This window comes from Nilaparvata lugens, chromosome 12 (assembly GCF_014356525.2).
Source record: "Nilaparvata lugens isolate BPH chromosome 12, ASM1435652v1, whole genome shotgun sequence".
NCBI classification, from domain to species: domain Eukaryota; kingdom Metazoa; phylum Arthropoda; class Insecta; order Hemiptera; family Delphacidae; genus Nilaparvata; species Nilaparvata lugens.
The window spans coordinates 24199458-24214110 of NC_052515.1; the positions used below are offsets into that span (position 1 = coordinate 24199458).

At 32.9% G+C, this 14653-nt stretch overlaps 2 protein-coding genes across 4 annotated transcripts in view; both read right to left on the reverse strand.

The window, feature by feature from the left end:
• Positions 1-59: 59 nt before the first annotated feature.
• Positions 60-8537, reverse strand: LOC111054708. Of its 3 annotated transcripts, none has more exons than XM_022341782.2 (3): positions 8018-8537; positions 2645-2770; positions 60-917 (listed from the first exon to the last, which is right to left on the reverse strand). In XM_022341782.2, exons 2-3 carry the CDS (start codon positions 2759-2761, stop codon positions 564-566), a joined length of 471 nt encoding a protein of 156 aa, XP_022197474.2. In that variant the 5' UTR covers positions 2762-2770; positions 8018-8537; the 3' UTR covers positions 60-563. The 3 variants fall into 3 exon arrangements, with proteins under 3 accessions (XP_022197474.2, XP_039295183.1, XP_039295184.1); XM_039439249.1 differs by lacking the exon at positions 2645-2770 and adding an exon at positions 2081-2206 and having other exon boundaries at positions 8018-8360; XM_039439250.1 differs by lacking the exon at positions 8018-8537 and adding an exon at positions 4672-4692.
• Positions 8538-14009: 5472 nt separating this feature from the next.
• Positions 14010-14653, reverse strand: part of LOC111054712 (homeobox protein CDX-1-like) — a 44628-nt gene continuing 43984 nt past the window's right edge. Inside the window, exon 4 of the mRNA XM_039439251.1 lies at positions 14010-14425. Within this exon, the coding sequence (XP_039295185.1) occupies positions 14321-14425 (105 nt within the window). The 3' untranslated portion in view covers positions 14010-14320. The remainder of the gene's footprint in view (positions 14426-14653) is intronic.

The following is a 14653-nucleotide window of genomic DNA, read 5'->3' on the forward strand; positions in this document are numbered from 1 at the left end:
TGTGAGAATTCTCAAGTGAGAGTGTACTACTGATGAATTAGTTTTATATCCAGTCATGTGATAGATTTGCATTCGTCCTTATTGAAGTAAAAATAGTTAACTATAAGTTATTCGAGTTTATAAGGAAATTCTTTAGTGAGGTCCACGTTATAATGACAGTAGATAACGATAGGAGAACGGCGTTGCCGATTCTCTGCCTTAATTAGTTATATTTCTAAATTGTTAAAAATAGATTTGGCTACATTGTGGAGCTAGAAAAGCATAGTGCTAACTCCTTTGTTGAATAATAGACAAGGATAGCAACACCAATGTTAATCAAGTACTGCCATTATAACGTGGACCTCACTATAGGCGTAAGTGATTATCCGATGACACTTGGCTCTTGATTAAAACTTAACTTCTGATCACTGGTTGTTTCACTGTCAATTACAATTCACTGTCACTTGTGTGCTAATCCAGTTTAAATCTACCTTTTTACATAGTCTGTCCACTTTAACCTACTCAACTTTTTCTCTCAAACTTCAAATTCTTTAACTTCATATCGACCTTTTGCATATTTAAATTCATATCGACATCCGAGGCGTAAGACTGGACCTGGTAGGACTAGACCGCTGATCACCGTTTGACGGCGGATCAGCGGCTGCGTCTCCTAACCGCAGCTTGCGGTTGACACTCTTCATGGTTGGCCGCTGGCGACGCCGCAGCTGCGTCTCCCCCCCTCCACCTCCCAGCGTTGGGTGGTCGCCGAATCGCGTCTTCAGGTCGTGGTCAGATTTGCTGCTCACGATTCCTGCGGACGCGGCGGCGGTTTCCAGTGACGTCACTCGACTCACGTCAGCGCAGTTGTCTGTTAGTGCCGAAGATGACTCGTACTGACTGTCGTCGTCTCTGTCTTCTATGTTTTCTTCGTCCACTTCCTGCAAAAATGGATCATTTATTGTTTTAAAATCTTGTTTTAAATTTAAACCGAACGTTGTTTGGTTGGCAATATGGGTACCACATAAATAATTGATCATGTAATATTAATATACTATAATATACTGCACTATCACCATTACCGTTATTGTATTCTACATAAATATTATATATACGAATTAAAAAAAAATGTATATCGAGGGACCTGGTTAGCTCATGTCTGGTGTCAGAGTTTTCAGGTTGGACGTATTCAACTTAAGAGCCTCTACATTATCACTTGAACAGTATGATCAATCCTTCATATCCTAAATGGAGTAGATATAAATGTTCAATGTACACACTGAACTCTTCTTAATCGAGTTACAAGTTTTCCTTAATTTCCAAAATTCATAGTTGTATCTTTGGAATGAAATTGTCAGGTCGCACGTATTCAACTTCAGAGCTTCTTACATAATCATTTGAACAGTATTATCAATCCTCCAGAAGCAAAATGCAGTAGATAATTAATGTAAACTGTACAAATCGAGTAACAAGTTTTCCTTAATTAATTTCCAAAATTCATAGTTTATTCTTTGGAAGAAAATTGTGCGTAGACTAACATTTATGTGGGGATGTGTCACATTAATTTTCATTATTTCTTTACTTAATTATGCACGATTATTAAACTGATCTATATGAAAAGGCACACAGGATGATTAAAAATACTGTTCCTTTTATTGAATCTATTAAATTAAATTCGGAAGAAATCTGGCACAACGTTTGCCTTATTATGTCTCTTCCGATATTATTTACATTTAGTTTCATTTGTACTGATAAATACAGAATAAAATCCATTTAATGTGGGCATTGCTGAGCTAATAACTTACCTACGTGAAATTCAAACCTTTTTCCATCAGATTCCAGTAAATTGGAACTTTTCATTATTCATTAGCTCCTCAATTGGAACTTGAGGAGAATTATTTGTTATTTACTGGTTTAGTTAATTTTTCTCCCTTTAGTTGGTTGATGGAAATAACTTATGCAGAAAACTATATTTATCAAGAGCCTCACTGAATGTTCAAAGATCAACATCTCTCAAGACTAATATAAACTATAAATATAGTTTCTAATAACTCAGGATAGTTTCAACTACTAAAAATAGTTTCAAATTGGGTGTGAATTCTACCTTTATTTCAGAGAACGTGACAGGCAGTGTCCTGTAGCGAGATGCTAAACGTCCATTTTTCCGCCGGTCCATTCTGCGATATATTTGCGAAACTGGCTCTGGGTATATTGTATCCATTATCACAATCTGCAAAATGTTGTAAATTGAATTAAAATGTTTTCAAAACACTTGTCACAAATCCAAAACCTCCTGACATCCTCCAGGAGTGAAAAATGTAATAAATTTATAATCATTATAAAAATACACAAATTCTTTTTGGTCTTTACAAATCTAGTTTGGTATATCTTCTTTTCTTTACAGTTTTCATCTTTAGTTCTAATTTATCTTCATATGCTATCATAACGACTCTAAATACTTATAAAAATAGTTCACTCATATTACATAGGAAATTACATATTGGGTATTGTGACAAGCAGACATCCTTCACAGTTTTCTGTATCTCTGTGTGTACACACCTATATGAAGAAAAATATATAATAACAACTATCAAGAATCTCACTGCAAGTTTTCAATAGTAATAGTTCTCAAGTTCAAAGATAGTTTCAAATTTAGTGTGAATCTCACCTTTATTTCAGAGAACGTGACAGGCAGTGTCCTGTAGCGAGATGCTAAACGTCCATTTTTCCGCCGGTCCATTCTGCGATATATTTGCGAAACTGGCTCTGGGTATATTGTATCCATTATTACAATCTGCAAAATGTTGTAAATTGGATTAAAATGTTTTCAAAACACTTGTCACTAATCCAAAACCTCCTGACATCCTCCAGGAGTGAAAAATGTAATAAATTTATAATCATAAAAATACACAAATTCTTTTTGGTCTTTACAAATCTAGTTTGGTATATCTTCTTTTCTTTACAGTTTTCATCTTTAGTTCTAATTTATCTTCATATGCTATCATAACGACTCTAAATACTTATAAAAATAGTTCACTCATATTACATAGGAAATTACATATTGGGTATTGTGACAAGGCAGAACATCCTTCACAGTTTACAGGATCTCTCTGCCAAAAAAGTCACAAGCATAATAATCTCGAAATTTTTGTCAACTTAAGATATACACTTGTAAATCAATTCCTCTGCATCTTTGAGAATAAAGACTAGATACTATAAATTAAAAAATGTTTTCTTCTATCATACTAGTTCTTTATCCTGTACGGTACCTTTGTAATGAAACTGTAATTTTCAATTCGAAAGCAATAATTTTATCAAACCATTGTAGAACTCTAAAGCTTCTTTAGCACTATCATGAATGAAAACTGATGTTGGATTTGGTTGTAAAAATATTATTCGAACATAAAATTTCACACCCCAGCTTTCACTTCATCTAAATCCTAACAGTAATCGTTAACACACGGCTAATCTGGAGATTTGTAATTCTCGCGCCAGTATAAGTGGTTTGGGAAGTCAAGAACTGCCTGAAAGAAATATTATCTGGCGTCCACCCAACTAGGAAACGGGGCCCTCACATTTCTTATTTTAGATGGGTTCTTGCACTTCTGTTACTTACATCATCAAAATTTCAAAGATCAAAATCCTTTCAGAATTTTAACGATATTTGGCTTGTTTTACAGCTCATTTGAATCAGATCAATGCCATGTTATCAATTCCATAGATGGAGTGGATTGCGGTATCTGAGATGAATGGATGGAAACAAGGAATATAGAATACAGATTCATTGGATTGTATTCTAGATTCTTTGAATGGGAAGATTATTTTTTTAGATAGATTGAAGTTAAGACTTTTTGGTAATCTACTGAGAATTGCGATTCGGTGTAGTGCTAATTGCGTACTGCAGATTGATGTTCAATATTATCTTCTTAGTGTCAAGAACAAGAACCCATCTAAAAAAATAATTTCGAGGTCTATAGTATATGGACTACTATGTTTACTAAATATATTCAGAAAAATTGTCATTGTTCACTCTTATAATAAGTGAGTATATGATTGATAGAAATCATTATTATTTTTTGTCACTATTATTTATTTGTAGTTATTATAACGTATAGAAGAAGGCTGTTTTATGTGAAATTTCAAAACTAAATTAGGAAGTTACAAACACAAACTGTAATGTTTTCATATTTGATAGTATACCTTACTGTATTTGTGAACGAAAAAGGGAATTGCTTCAATTATGTTGGCTCTATTACAGATTACATGTATTCTACAATAAATTTGTAGAATACAATTTGGTATTGCAAAATACTCCTTATATAAAGCTCCTCATATGTTCGTAGTTTGAAATTATAGTTTTTGAAATTTACTGTGAATAACCTGTAGATTTCGCTGTGAAATACAAGTCATAAAATTGGAATAGAAGAGACAATAATAAAGATGTGTGATTAGAAATTCTTTGGTTTGTTCAGCATGTTTCATTTGTTATTTTTTGAGTGATGTAAAATTTGATTTTCAAATGAAATATCACTGCTTATCTTACAGCGATTTCATCTATCTACAGTCATCTATTTGTGATGAAAATAGTAGATCAATGAAGTCTTTGACTAGAGTGCTATTAGATTTCGTAGACACAAATAACTTTTCTGGAGGATAGGATGGGAAATAGATGAATGTCTGTCTATTCACACTTACTCATTTCTCTTTCTCGCACTCTTCTACTCTTTCGTTCTCTCTCTTTCTCCAACTCTCTTCTACTACTGAGCTACTACTCTCTTGGACTTTGCTCTGCACCTTGCAAAACCAGACTGGAAATAGACTGGTCCTTTACACATTATCACAAGCATGGTATTTCCATGCCTCTACAAATGTTTTGTTAGTTGTAAGTTGCTTAGTAATTTCGTATATTCTCTAATAAATCAACACTACTACTAATACGATTTGTGTTTTATAGACTCCTGTTCTTATTGTGTTGACTGGCCTATATGTCAAATAGTGATGTACTATTGAGACTTAAAGGGCCGGTTTTCGAACTCGGGATTTAGCCAATTCCTAGACTTTGAACAGCTGGAGTCAGAAAATTGGCTTTCCAAAACGGGAGTTGCGTAGTCGCAGCTTTTATAACAGTTAGTCGAAGTTTTTATTTTCTCATTTCTATAATTGGAAACGTTTTTCCTTGACGAAATTAGACATTCCTAAATAATTCAAAATAGCTGAAACTTCACACTATTTTCTCTTTATTTTATTTTGTTCAATTTTCTAGTTTTTCGAAATTTAATTCAAACGTGACTATGACAATGACTGCGACTACGCTCCGTTTTGGAAAACCAATTTTCTGACTCCAGCTGTTTAAAGTCTAGGACTTACCTAAATCCCGAGCTCGGAAACCGGCCCATAAAGATATTATAAGTTATTTCCATAACGCGTTCGTTCCATGATGCTAATTTGCTAAACACCCTTGAAAAACGGTTGTACCTAATTGTGTGTGAGTCATTAAATCTTCGAAGTTGTAATCCAAATTTTTGAAATTTCAGCCAGAAAATGATTATAATATGTCCTCATTTCATAAAAAATTATGAATGATTCCTGGTGTGCTGAATATGACTATTTCTCTTTCAAATCGATTAATTTTTCTAGATAATTTTTGTTCAAATATACTAACAAATATTATCACTTATCTGTTCATTGTCAGTTTTATAATGATTTACAATCAATTATTGATTAATCTAGTCTTTATCGACAGTTCTTTCAAATATGTAGGCTCGCTAATAATAATATTTAAAACTCAACTCTGTTCAATTTGAAATAAGTCATTTAGTCTTAACTTGAGCCATAAATTAAGTCATAACTTGAATAAGTTATTTCAGAATGTATTATAAAAAGGTCTTGATTTATAGAAATCCTCTTAATCAACACTGATATGGTGTATTCGATATGGTACTTATATAATTAATCTAGCTTACTAATACTGATATACCGATACTGGTATACTGAATTGAAAAATTTTGACGGTATATTAAAATGATTGATTTTGATACCAGTTTAAATATTGTAACTTTTTGGTGAGGGCTTCTCTTATTCATCTGGAAATAAAAAATCTTAGTACCCTTTTCAAAACTTTGTTTCGAATATAAATTTTTCAGTTTGAATATCTATCCACCAAATCAATTTATTTCATGTATGGTCAAGAGATGAGTCTACTCAGAATAATAATAATCACTTACTGGCAATTAGGATGTACCGGGTTTGATTCCCGGGCTGTCAAATAATTTTTTATGATAGAAGCTATCATAGAGCCATTTCCATCAAGCTGTTAACACTGTTGTCAATATTTGCTGTAGCAGAAGTGTTCGGGGTGGTTTACAGCATTTAACTTAGGATTTTCATTTAATAATAATTATAAGTGAACTTTCATTGCCGATCTTTCATAAATTAAAACCAACAACACAACAATCGTTTGTCTCAATGCCAGTATTCAATTATTAAAATTTAATTTAGTTTGTACATTAATTAATAGCACTACATACAGCAGTTAGTACATCGTTTACTTTATATTTACCAACACAAAAGGCTAAGAACAAATAATGGGTACTAGACAATTGGCTTCAATCCAGATCACTCGCTAAATTCCTCACTCGATCACATTGAATTCTAAACTAGAATGACTCGTGTCTCTTTATTGCAAGTATTTATTGAATTGTAATTCAATGGTCTGTTTAATTTGGAAGCGTTGTGAATCACTGATAAAATTCATGACCGTGTCTCGGTTGGAAGGAATTCAGGGTCTGATCTCCTAATAAATTGTTGGCCACTTTATTTTCTCCAAGAGACTCATCTGGAATCCTACCGACTTTGAGTCACTGTTTCTGATGAATCTTTAATTTGGCGAAATCACTGATCAGTCACTGCTATTTTAAGCTCTAAATCATGATTGATGAATAGTTTCGAACTCTGCTAAATTTGAATTGATACTTCACAGTTCATTGGTTTTTATAGAAAATCCTATTTTCACTGGTACTCAACAGTTCATTGGATTTTTTAGAAGAATAGAATAAAAACGGCTTTGTTTGTCAATTCCTCAGAATAAATTCAGAAGATACGATGATACACTCAAGAGTTTTTCAATTTCCTCATGTTTCACAGTTTTAATTACGCTTTCCTAATGTTTTTGAAGATCAAGTACCTATTTTAATAAACTTATAAATCCTGCCCTATCAATTATCTATTGAAGGCTCCTGTAATACAAATTTCGTTTGGTGCCATTGTCAATACATGTTGATAAATGCATTGTGATAAAAATATTAAAGATTCAATAAAAAACAAGAAGATGGCGGACCTGCCGAAAGATCTCGTTGTCACAGTGATTAATTCATTTATTGTAAACTATCTGACTGCTAGTCGTATTTTCTAATAGCAAAAAGTGATTCAATAAAAAACTTTCAATTCATTCTGCGATCTCTTTGATTAGTCCAAGTAGGCTACGTTTTCAAAAATTGACACTTTCATACCAGATACCTAATAAACTTACCTTATTAGGTATCTGGTATGAATAAAAACTTTTTTCTGAATTATTAAGGAAAACTATTGACGTTGGTGAGAACTTTTCTTGATCCTTTATGAATACTTCTACTTGATGTAGGATTCTTTGCTTCTTAAATTCCTCTGCGATTCGAAATAAATCATCTTATATATTCGAAACAAATCAACTTATAATTTACATTTACATTCCTCTCCAACTCATGTACTGATTTGATTTGATCTATATTAACTCTACAAAATGTTTTTATTTCAATTAATCACAATCCCAATAATCATAGTCAATCAATGAGCTATTGATTCCAATTTTGTTTGAGAAAAAACATCGCACTTGAAAGTAGTTTTTCCATTTCAATCAATTCTAATTCATTATCTATTTCTTATATTCAGATAAATATGAGAGAAACTAGAGAAACGTTGTCCTAGTATCATCGAATTAATAACATTTTACACGTAATTAATACCCTAGTCACTCAAAGAGTTGGATGATGAAATTTATACATACCTGGCTTGTAAATCCAAATTTCACTTGAAATTCAAAATCCAAAATTCATCCAAATTCAACACACTTCTTCACTGATGCGTCAAACTGACTACTCTGTGGAATTACTGCTTTTTAAAAAACTTTTGAGTTATAAATTTTCTCGAAAAAGCACACAGAAAGAACGCACTTCAACTCACTCACTGTGCCAAATCCTTGCTACGACTGGTCAGTTGAATTGTATTTTAGCTTAGGGAAGCTGTACTAAATCAGTGCTCGTAGGAAAAGAAGCAGAAACAGAAGAAGGGAAAGAAGGTAGAGAAGAGAAAGAAGATGGTGAAGAAGAGGAAGAAAAAGAAGAAGAATAAAACGGAGAAGAAAATGGAGGAAATGATGAAGAAGATTGAGGAAAGTAAGAAGGAGAAGAAAATGGAGAAAAAGAAGAAGACTAAGAAGAGAGATAGAGTATGGAAGAGGAGAAAACGTGAAAACAGATTTCGAGAAAGAGTTTGGTGAAGATAGAAAGTATGAGTGAGATTGACAGTGACGGAAAGGGGAGGTGTAAAAAAGAGCAAAATAGATGAAAAGATTGGAAGTGAGTGCGAAACTACGAATCTATTTTGATCTGAAATGAAACATGCGCAGTTCAACTTTCAGAAATACGCGCACGCATTCTGATAGATGAAAAGAGATGCTAGAAAAGGTAGTTGAGGTTAGAGAGAAAGAGAGAAAAGAAATTTGACTGGAGAAATTGTAAAACTTCAAGGACGTTGGATGATTTTACTCCAAAAGTTTGTTATTCAATAAATTAGGCATTAGGCTATATTATCTTCTCCCCTTTATAAGTTATAAGTTAGAGATTGGAGTTTGACTATTCTTAATGTTTTATTTTTAGATTAGATTGTAGAGAAAATATAGGTACTAATCTCTTCTCTTATTCTATGCCTTTTATTTATAGTTTGTTTTGGGAGATGAAAGACGATTTAAATGAACATGCGCGTGTGAGAGTGGATCTTGGAGCAGCAAGACCGATTCACAGTTATTCAAAGTATAATTTTTTTCTAAGCTATGAGCAGTGAGGATATAATAGAATGTAATATAATAGAATGTAATCACATTCTATACTCTCTGGCTATAAGCTTAATTTGTGCAGTTTTTCTATCCTGGAGAACATCTTTGAAATATCCTTCCCAATCATAAATTTCTTTCCCAATCATTCATAGTTGAGGATGATTATATTGTAACTATTATTGTATAAATAAATAAATATTGTATCACAAGTTGGTGGTTTGCATTTGAAATTTTTGAATTGCAAACCCTAATTATCACTTGGGGCTTGAGGGTTAGAGTTACTTAGAGTTACAGTAGTTTTGAAATTTTCAAATGTGCCGCCAAGCGCCGTTACCATGGCAACCGGTAAACGGCACGTGGCAGCCATGAACCGTCTACCGGTCGGCAGGTTAGCACGTCGCCTGTCATAACTTGTCAAATCTTGACGGTCACCTCTGCCTTTGTTTAGGATCAGTTGCGTCGCGAATTTCAAGTGGAACTGACCTTTATGTCGCCGCTCTCGTGAATTTTGCAGTTCTAACGAATATTTCCGTTATCTAGTGGCTTGTTAATGGATCAGGAAGCCAATGTGAGTATTTTATTTTTGATGTAAAGATTAATTTTCAATCGTTACCCAAATTTATAACAATTAACTCCGAAAATCTAATCTATTTTACTCACAAAAGATATATTGATAGGGTTACCAACTACAGCTACCAGCTATAGATTTGTATAGCTTCAGATAGACATTGCGAGTTAGGTAATTGAATCAAGAATCAGTTTGAAGGATATCAGATGTGTGGTTGTAGATATTCGAGTGGTAACCTGAGCTTCAACAATAATCTGAAAATGATTGGCTCATGGGGCTGACTCAATTATCTGTTGTCAAACTTTGATACGGATTCCCACATTATCAGTACCAGAGTCAGTGCAACCAGTACAACGAGAATATAATCCCAATGATTTCTCAGGTATTTGAATATTCTCACTCAGCACAGAGAATTAAGGAATCTATAAATAAAAATCGAGCCTCAAATTTTGACATTCAATAACTTTTATGTGTGCACCGAATTTAATGATTTTTTTAGTTGTGTTTGTTATGTTCAGGACCAGGGTTATGGCCTATCAAATTTATAATCCGACTTCAGGACTCTTTCCTACGGTCCTTCAAAGTTTACATGTAATCCTTATGGGAGAAGATTCGTGAGCTGGCCAAACACAGAAATAAAACTCAGCTGTTATAATCATTGCGTCATCCAACAGCCGTCGGTAGATCTGTTTTTTTTTCTATTATTTTCTTTCTACTGATTCACAAAATTTTAATTCTAATAATAATGCCTTGGTACGTATGACGTCAAAACTTGGGTCGTAGAACTAGAAATGCTGTAAATTTAGAATATGCACGGGAAAATTACCAGCAAGGAGATATACCATTCAATTTCCCAGCAAGTTGCATTCAACTAGGCCTATATGTAAAAATACAAACTGCCGCACATAGGAAGTCCATATTGAGATATAATAATGTAAATACTGATTGTTGGATAATTTTCATAAAAATATAGTGCATCAAATTAAGCTAAGGCTAAGCACACCTGAGGAGACGCAGCTTGGTGATGCAAAGTGTTGATCTTACGGAGATTGCCTTATCACACCGTCCCACGCCATGCCCGATTCAGTAGGTGTGAGTTCCTCCATTCAAACCAATAAGCAAGAAGCACCTGGATGTAAAATGTCGCATCGCGCCTCCTCAGGTGTGCATCCAGCTAAAGTTTGTCATGATATGCATTAACTATTCGGCGGTACGAAGTTCGCCGGGCAAGCTAGTAGACAATAAAAATGTATGTAATGAGAGAATAGGAGTCCTTATGTTTAGTTTTGTCCTATTCTCTCATTACATTTATTTTCGCAATATTGCGAATGGATAGAGGAATAGGTGATGAAGATAAATTAATGTAATGTGGTTTCTTCTTCTTCCTCCTCTTCTTCTCCTTTTCCTTCTTCTCCTTCTCTTCCACCTCCACCTTCTTCTCATTTTTCCCATTTTTCTCCTTCTCCCTCTTCTTCTTCTAAGCTGAGAATATTGCCACGTTTTACACTTGATCAACTGATTGTGATAGATTGTATTTACCGGGCCATACAGCTGTAATAATCACATCTCACTTTTATTAGTGGCACAACAGATGATAAAAATTGCAGTCTTGTATCAGCTGTTCCTGGAAGGAAAGATTTCTTCTTTTCATGTCCTTCAGCGAGTTTTCCCAGGAATGAGACCCTGTGCAATCGAATTTTTATATCAAGAACCTCCTATATTGTAAATTTCATGAAAATAGTTAAGAGACGTTTTCTAGATCCGCAATACATTACAATTGCTCGCTCAATAATATAATAGGATAAAAAAAAGAATGAGAATTACACTATTTATAGTAACATATTTTCACCATAATTTATTATTTAAATACAACAGAGCTGTAAATGAAAGCTATTGACATCTTAATACCTAAAAAGCTACATAGAACTAAATAAAATTCTATACTCTCCAGTAAATATATCATTTATAAAACATTTACAACAATAGAAATATTAACCAGTTCTTACAAAGCTAACAAGTAATTCAATGCTATTTGTGTATACTATTTACAGGCTGCAACTTGTTGAAGCAAGTATAATTTCATTTGACAAAAATTCTTTATTATAGTGTGACAATTTATATTCAGTTACATAATACACAAAGGGCTTTATTATAATGTAAACAGTTATAGTCTTTCGTTGGAATGTTTGTTTACTGGAATAATTCATTTTTTCATCAATACATTCGTGTATTATACATAAATTCACGGAATTAATTGGCTACAATTCAATGGAAGTACGGTAATAATTTGGGAATAGTTCCCACAGGAATGAACTCCAATTATGGTTAGTCATGTAGAACTGAATTTATAAAAATCTGATTTGAGAAAATGATGTTTCATTCATTTCTGTCAACTATTCCCATTGTTTCTATACCGTACATTGAACTTCTTTGAAGAATTTTCTCATATTCTTCTCTTGGGGCGAGAACTGAATTTATAAAAATCTGATTTGAGAAAATGATGTTTCATTCATTTCTGTCAACTATTCCCATTGTTTCTATACCGTACATTGAACTTCTTTGAAGAATTTTCTCATATTCTTCTCTTGGGGTGACATCTTGAGCTGGAATATATCCTTTTGAATACTCGAATTAAATATAAATACTCAGTCGTTCAAACAAAACTTGAGATCATATTAGTAGTATCAATATTTGATTATTTTAATGTGAATTCCTTATTCAAATAGAAATAATTGTTGAGCAACCTAATAATAAGTGAATACTATTTTTTCCACATGTTCGAAAATCATATGCATTAATGATAAAATATTAAATCACTTTTTGCTTTTGGAAAAAACGACTAGCAGTCAAATATTTTACAATAAATGAATAAATTGGTCATGACCAAGAAGATGGCGGAACTGCCGAAAGATCTCGTTGTCCAGTGAGTGATTTATTCATTTATTGTAAAATATTTGACTGCTAGTCGTTTTTTCCAAAAGCAAAGAGTGATTTAATAATAAGCAGTTCGTGATGGAAAACAACATTGAAGAATAAAATATTGACTCTTATACTTTCTGACTTCGTATTGACATTTTATATAAATTTGTATCATGCACATGTTGGATGTGAATTTTATAAAATAATGATCCAATCTAAAGCTGCGTTTACACCAAAGTTATTAACAAAATGTTTATTTTTCCGTCCTTATAGATTCTATTAGATTGAACAGAACTTGACAAACACATGTGCATCATAAGTTATGTTCAATCTAATAGAATCTATAAGGACGGAGAAATAAGCTTTTTGTTAATAACTTTGGTGTAAACGCAGCTTAAAGCTGGGCTTTCGTTTGTGCGTAAATGCCGTCGTCGACCACGACAGGGGAGAATCTCAGATTGGGTGGATTTCAATTTGTCTACATAACCTAAAAGATTATGTTCAATTATGTTTTAATGGGGCAGGTTGAGCTTATACTTTAGCCAGTAGAATTATTTTAATTAATTTTTCACTGTTCCTATCATGTGAGTTATCGATGGTGTGAAAAATCAAGCTTCTAGTCTTTGTCTTAATTATGTGCAATTCTAATAAATGATTATTGAAACTATAGATTCACAATAATTTTGAAGATGTAGTCTCTTGTTGAAAGGTAGATCAAACTAGCAAACTTAGTATTGATGAGTTGGATAAGTATAAATCTTTTTCCTACTAACTTTCATATCTCAAATTTGATCTAAGAAACAATACAATGATGGAAATAAATTGGAAGCTGCATTTGTTCAAATGCTAATTAATGAATAATTATTATTAAACGAAAATCCCAATTCCATCTAGCTGTTTACCTTGTGGTCAATATTTGCGGTAGCAGAAGTCTTCGGGGTGATTTACAGCATTTAATCGGGATTTTCGTTCATTAATAAACTACAATGAATATTGTAACATAATCAACAAGAAAATTATTACAGAATATACAATAAATCTGTAAACTTTAAAGTATCTACATGAAATGTGTGTTTTTGAAATAAACTAGCCATGTGAGCATTTGCATTGAAATGTTTTCCATTGAGCTGGAAGCATAGCATGCTTTGTTTGATTATAACGCGATAAAAGTTCAAAGTTTTTCAATACTGTGAAAAGTTTATCATAGAAACACCCAAAGTTCACATAAATCACTTTCATTAAGTTTGTAGTGTTAATGTTGATGTTGTGGAACTTTTCCATAATTGAGTAGACTTAGAACGTTGTCAAAAATCCACTTTAATTAAATAAAAATTAAAAATTAATATTTCACAGGAGCATGCTTTTGTGTGCTCATGATGATGATGTGTGAGCACACACGAAAGCATGCTCCTGTAAAATATTAATTTTTAATTTTTATTTAATTAAAGTGGATTTTTGACAACGTTCTAAGTCTATTCAATTAAATCACTTTCCACTGACAATTTTTATAAATGTTTGTTCCCAGTTCACTTCCCTGCATATTGACTTGTGCACTTTCATCGGGTCATGTCAGAGGCCTTGAAATTGATCAGGTGCGACTTGAAAACTCTGACACCAGACCTCGTCACTCCAGGTCACTCGATATTATTATTATCGGGATTAGCCTCACTGTCCATAATAGAAAGTCGGAACACATTTTTCAGATGAACTCAAAAACTAGTCTCTTAATTTTTGTGAGTTATCTAGAGCTTGAAAGTGGTGATTGCGCTTCATAGTAGAGACAATTGTTGGATTTTCTCCTTGTGAATTAGTTCTTCTCGTTTCTTCATCTGCTTCCGTTCTTTTGCTCTCCGGTTTTGGAACCATATCTTCACCTGTGGAAATAGAAGGAGAGGTTTCAGAGAACAGTAGATTCAAACAATAGAAACTTATAAGAGAAACTGATTCACAACAATCTTCAAATTGAAAAAGTTATTGTTTTTGAAGAGATATTGTGGGTTTTCTCCATAATGAAAAAATGAGACACAGATGTTGTCAATACCACATTAATTTTGTTTTATTGAATGAAAAAAACTGAGAAAAAACTCTGATTGACAAGTTTA

Excerpts from the sequence above, each read along its gene's own strand:
- LOC111054708 (XM_022341782.2), bottom strand. The coding sequence starts at position 2,761 with ATGGATACAATATACCCAGAGCCAGTTTCGCAAATATATCGCAGAATG. Across the intron at positions 918-2,644 it reads TCACGTTCTCTGAAATAAAG|GAAGTGGACGAAGAAAACAT; the intron begins GTGAGATTCACA and ends CCATTTTTGCAG.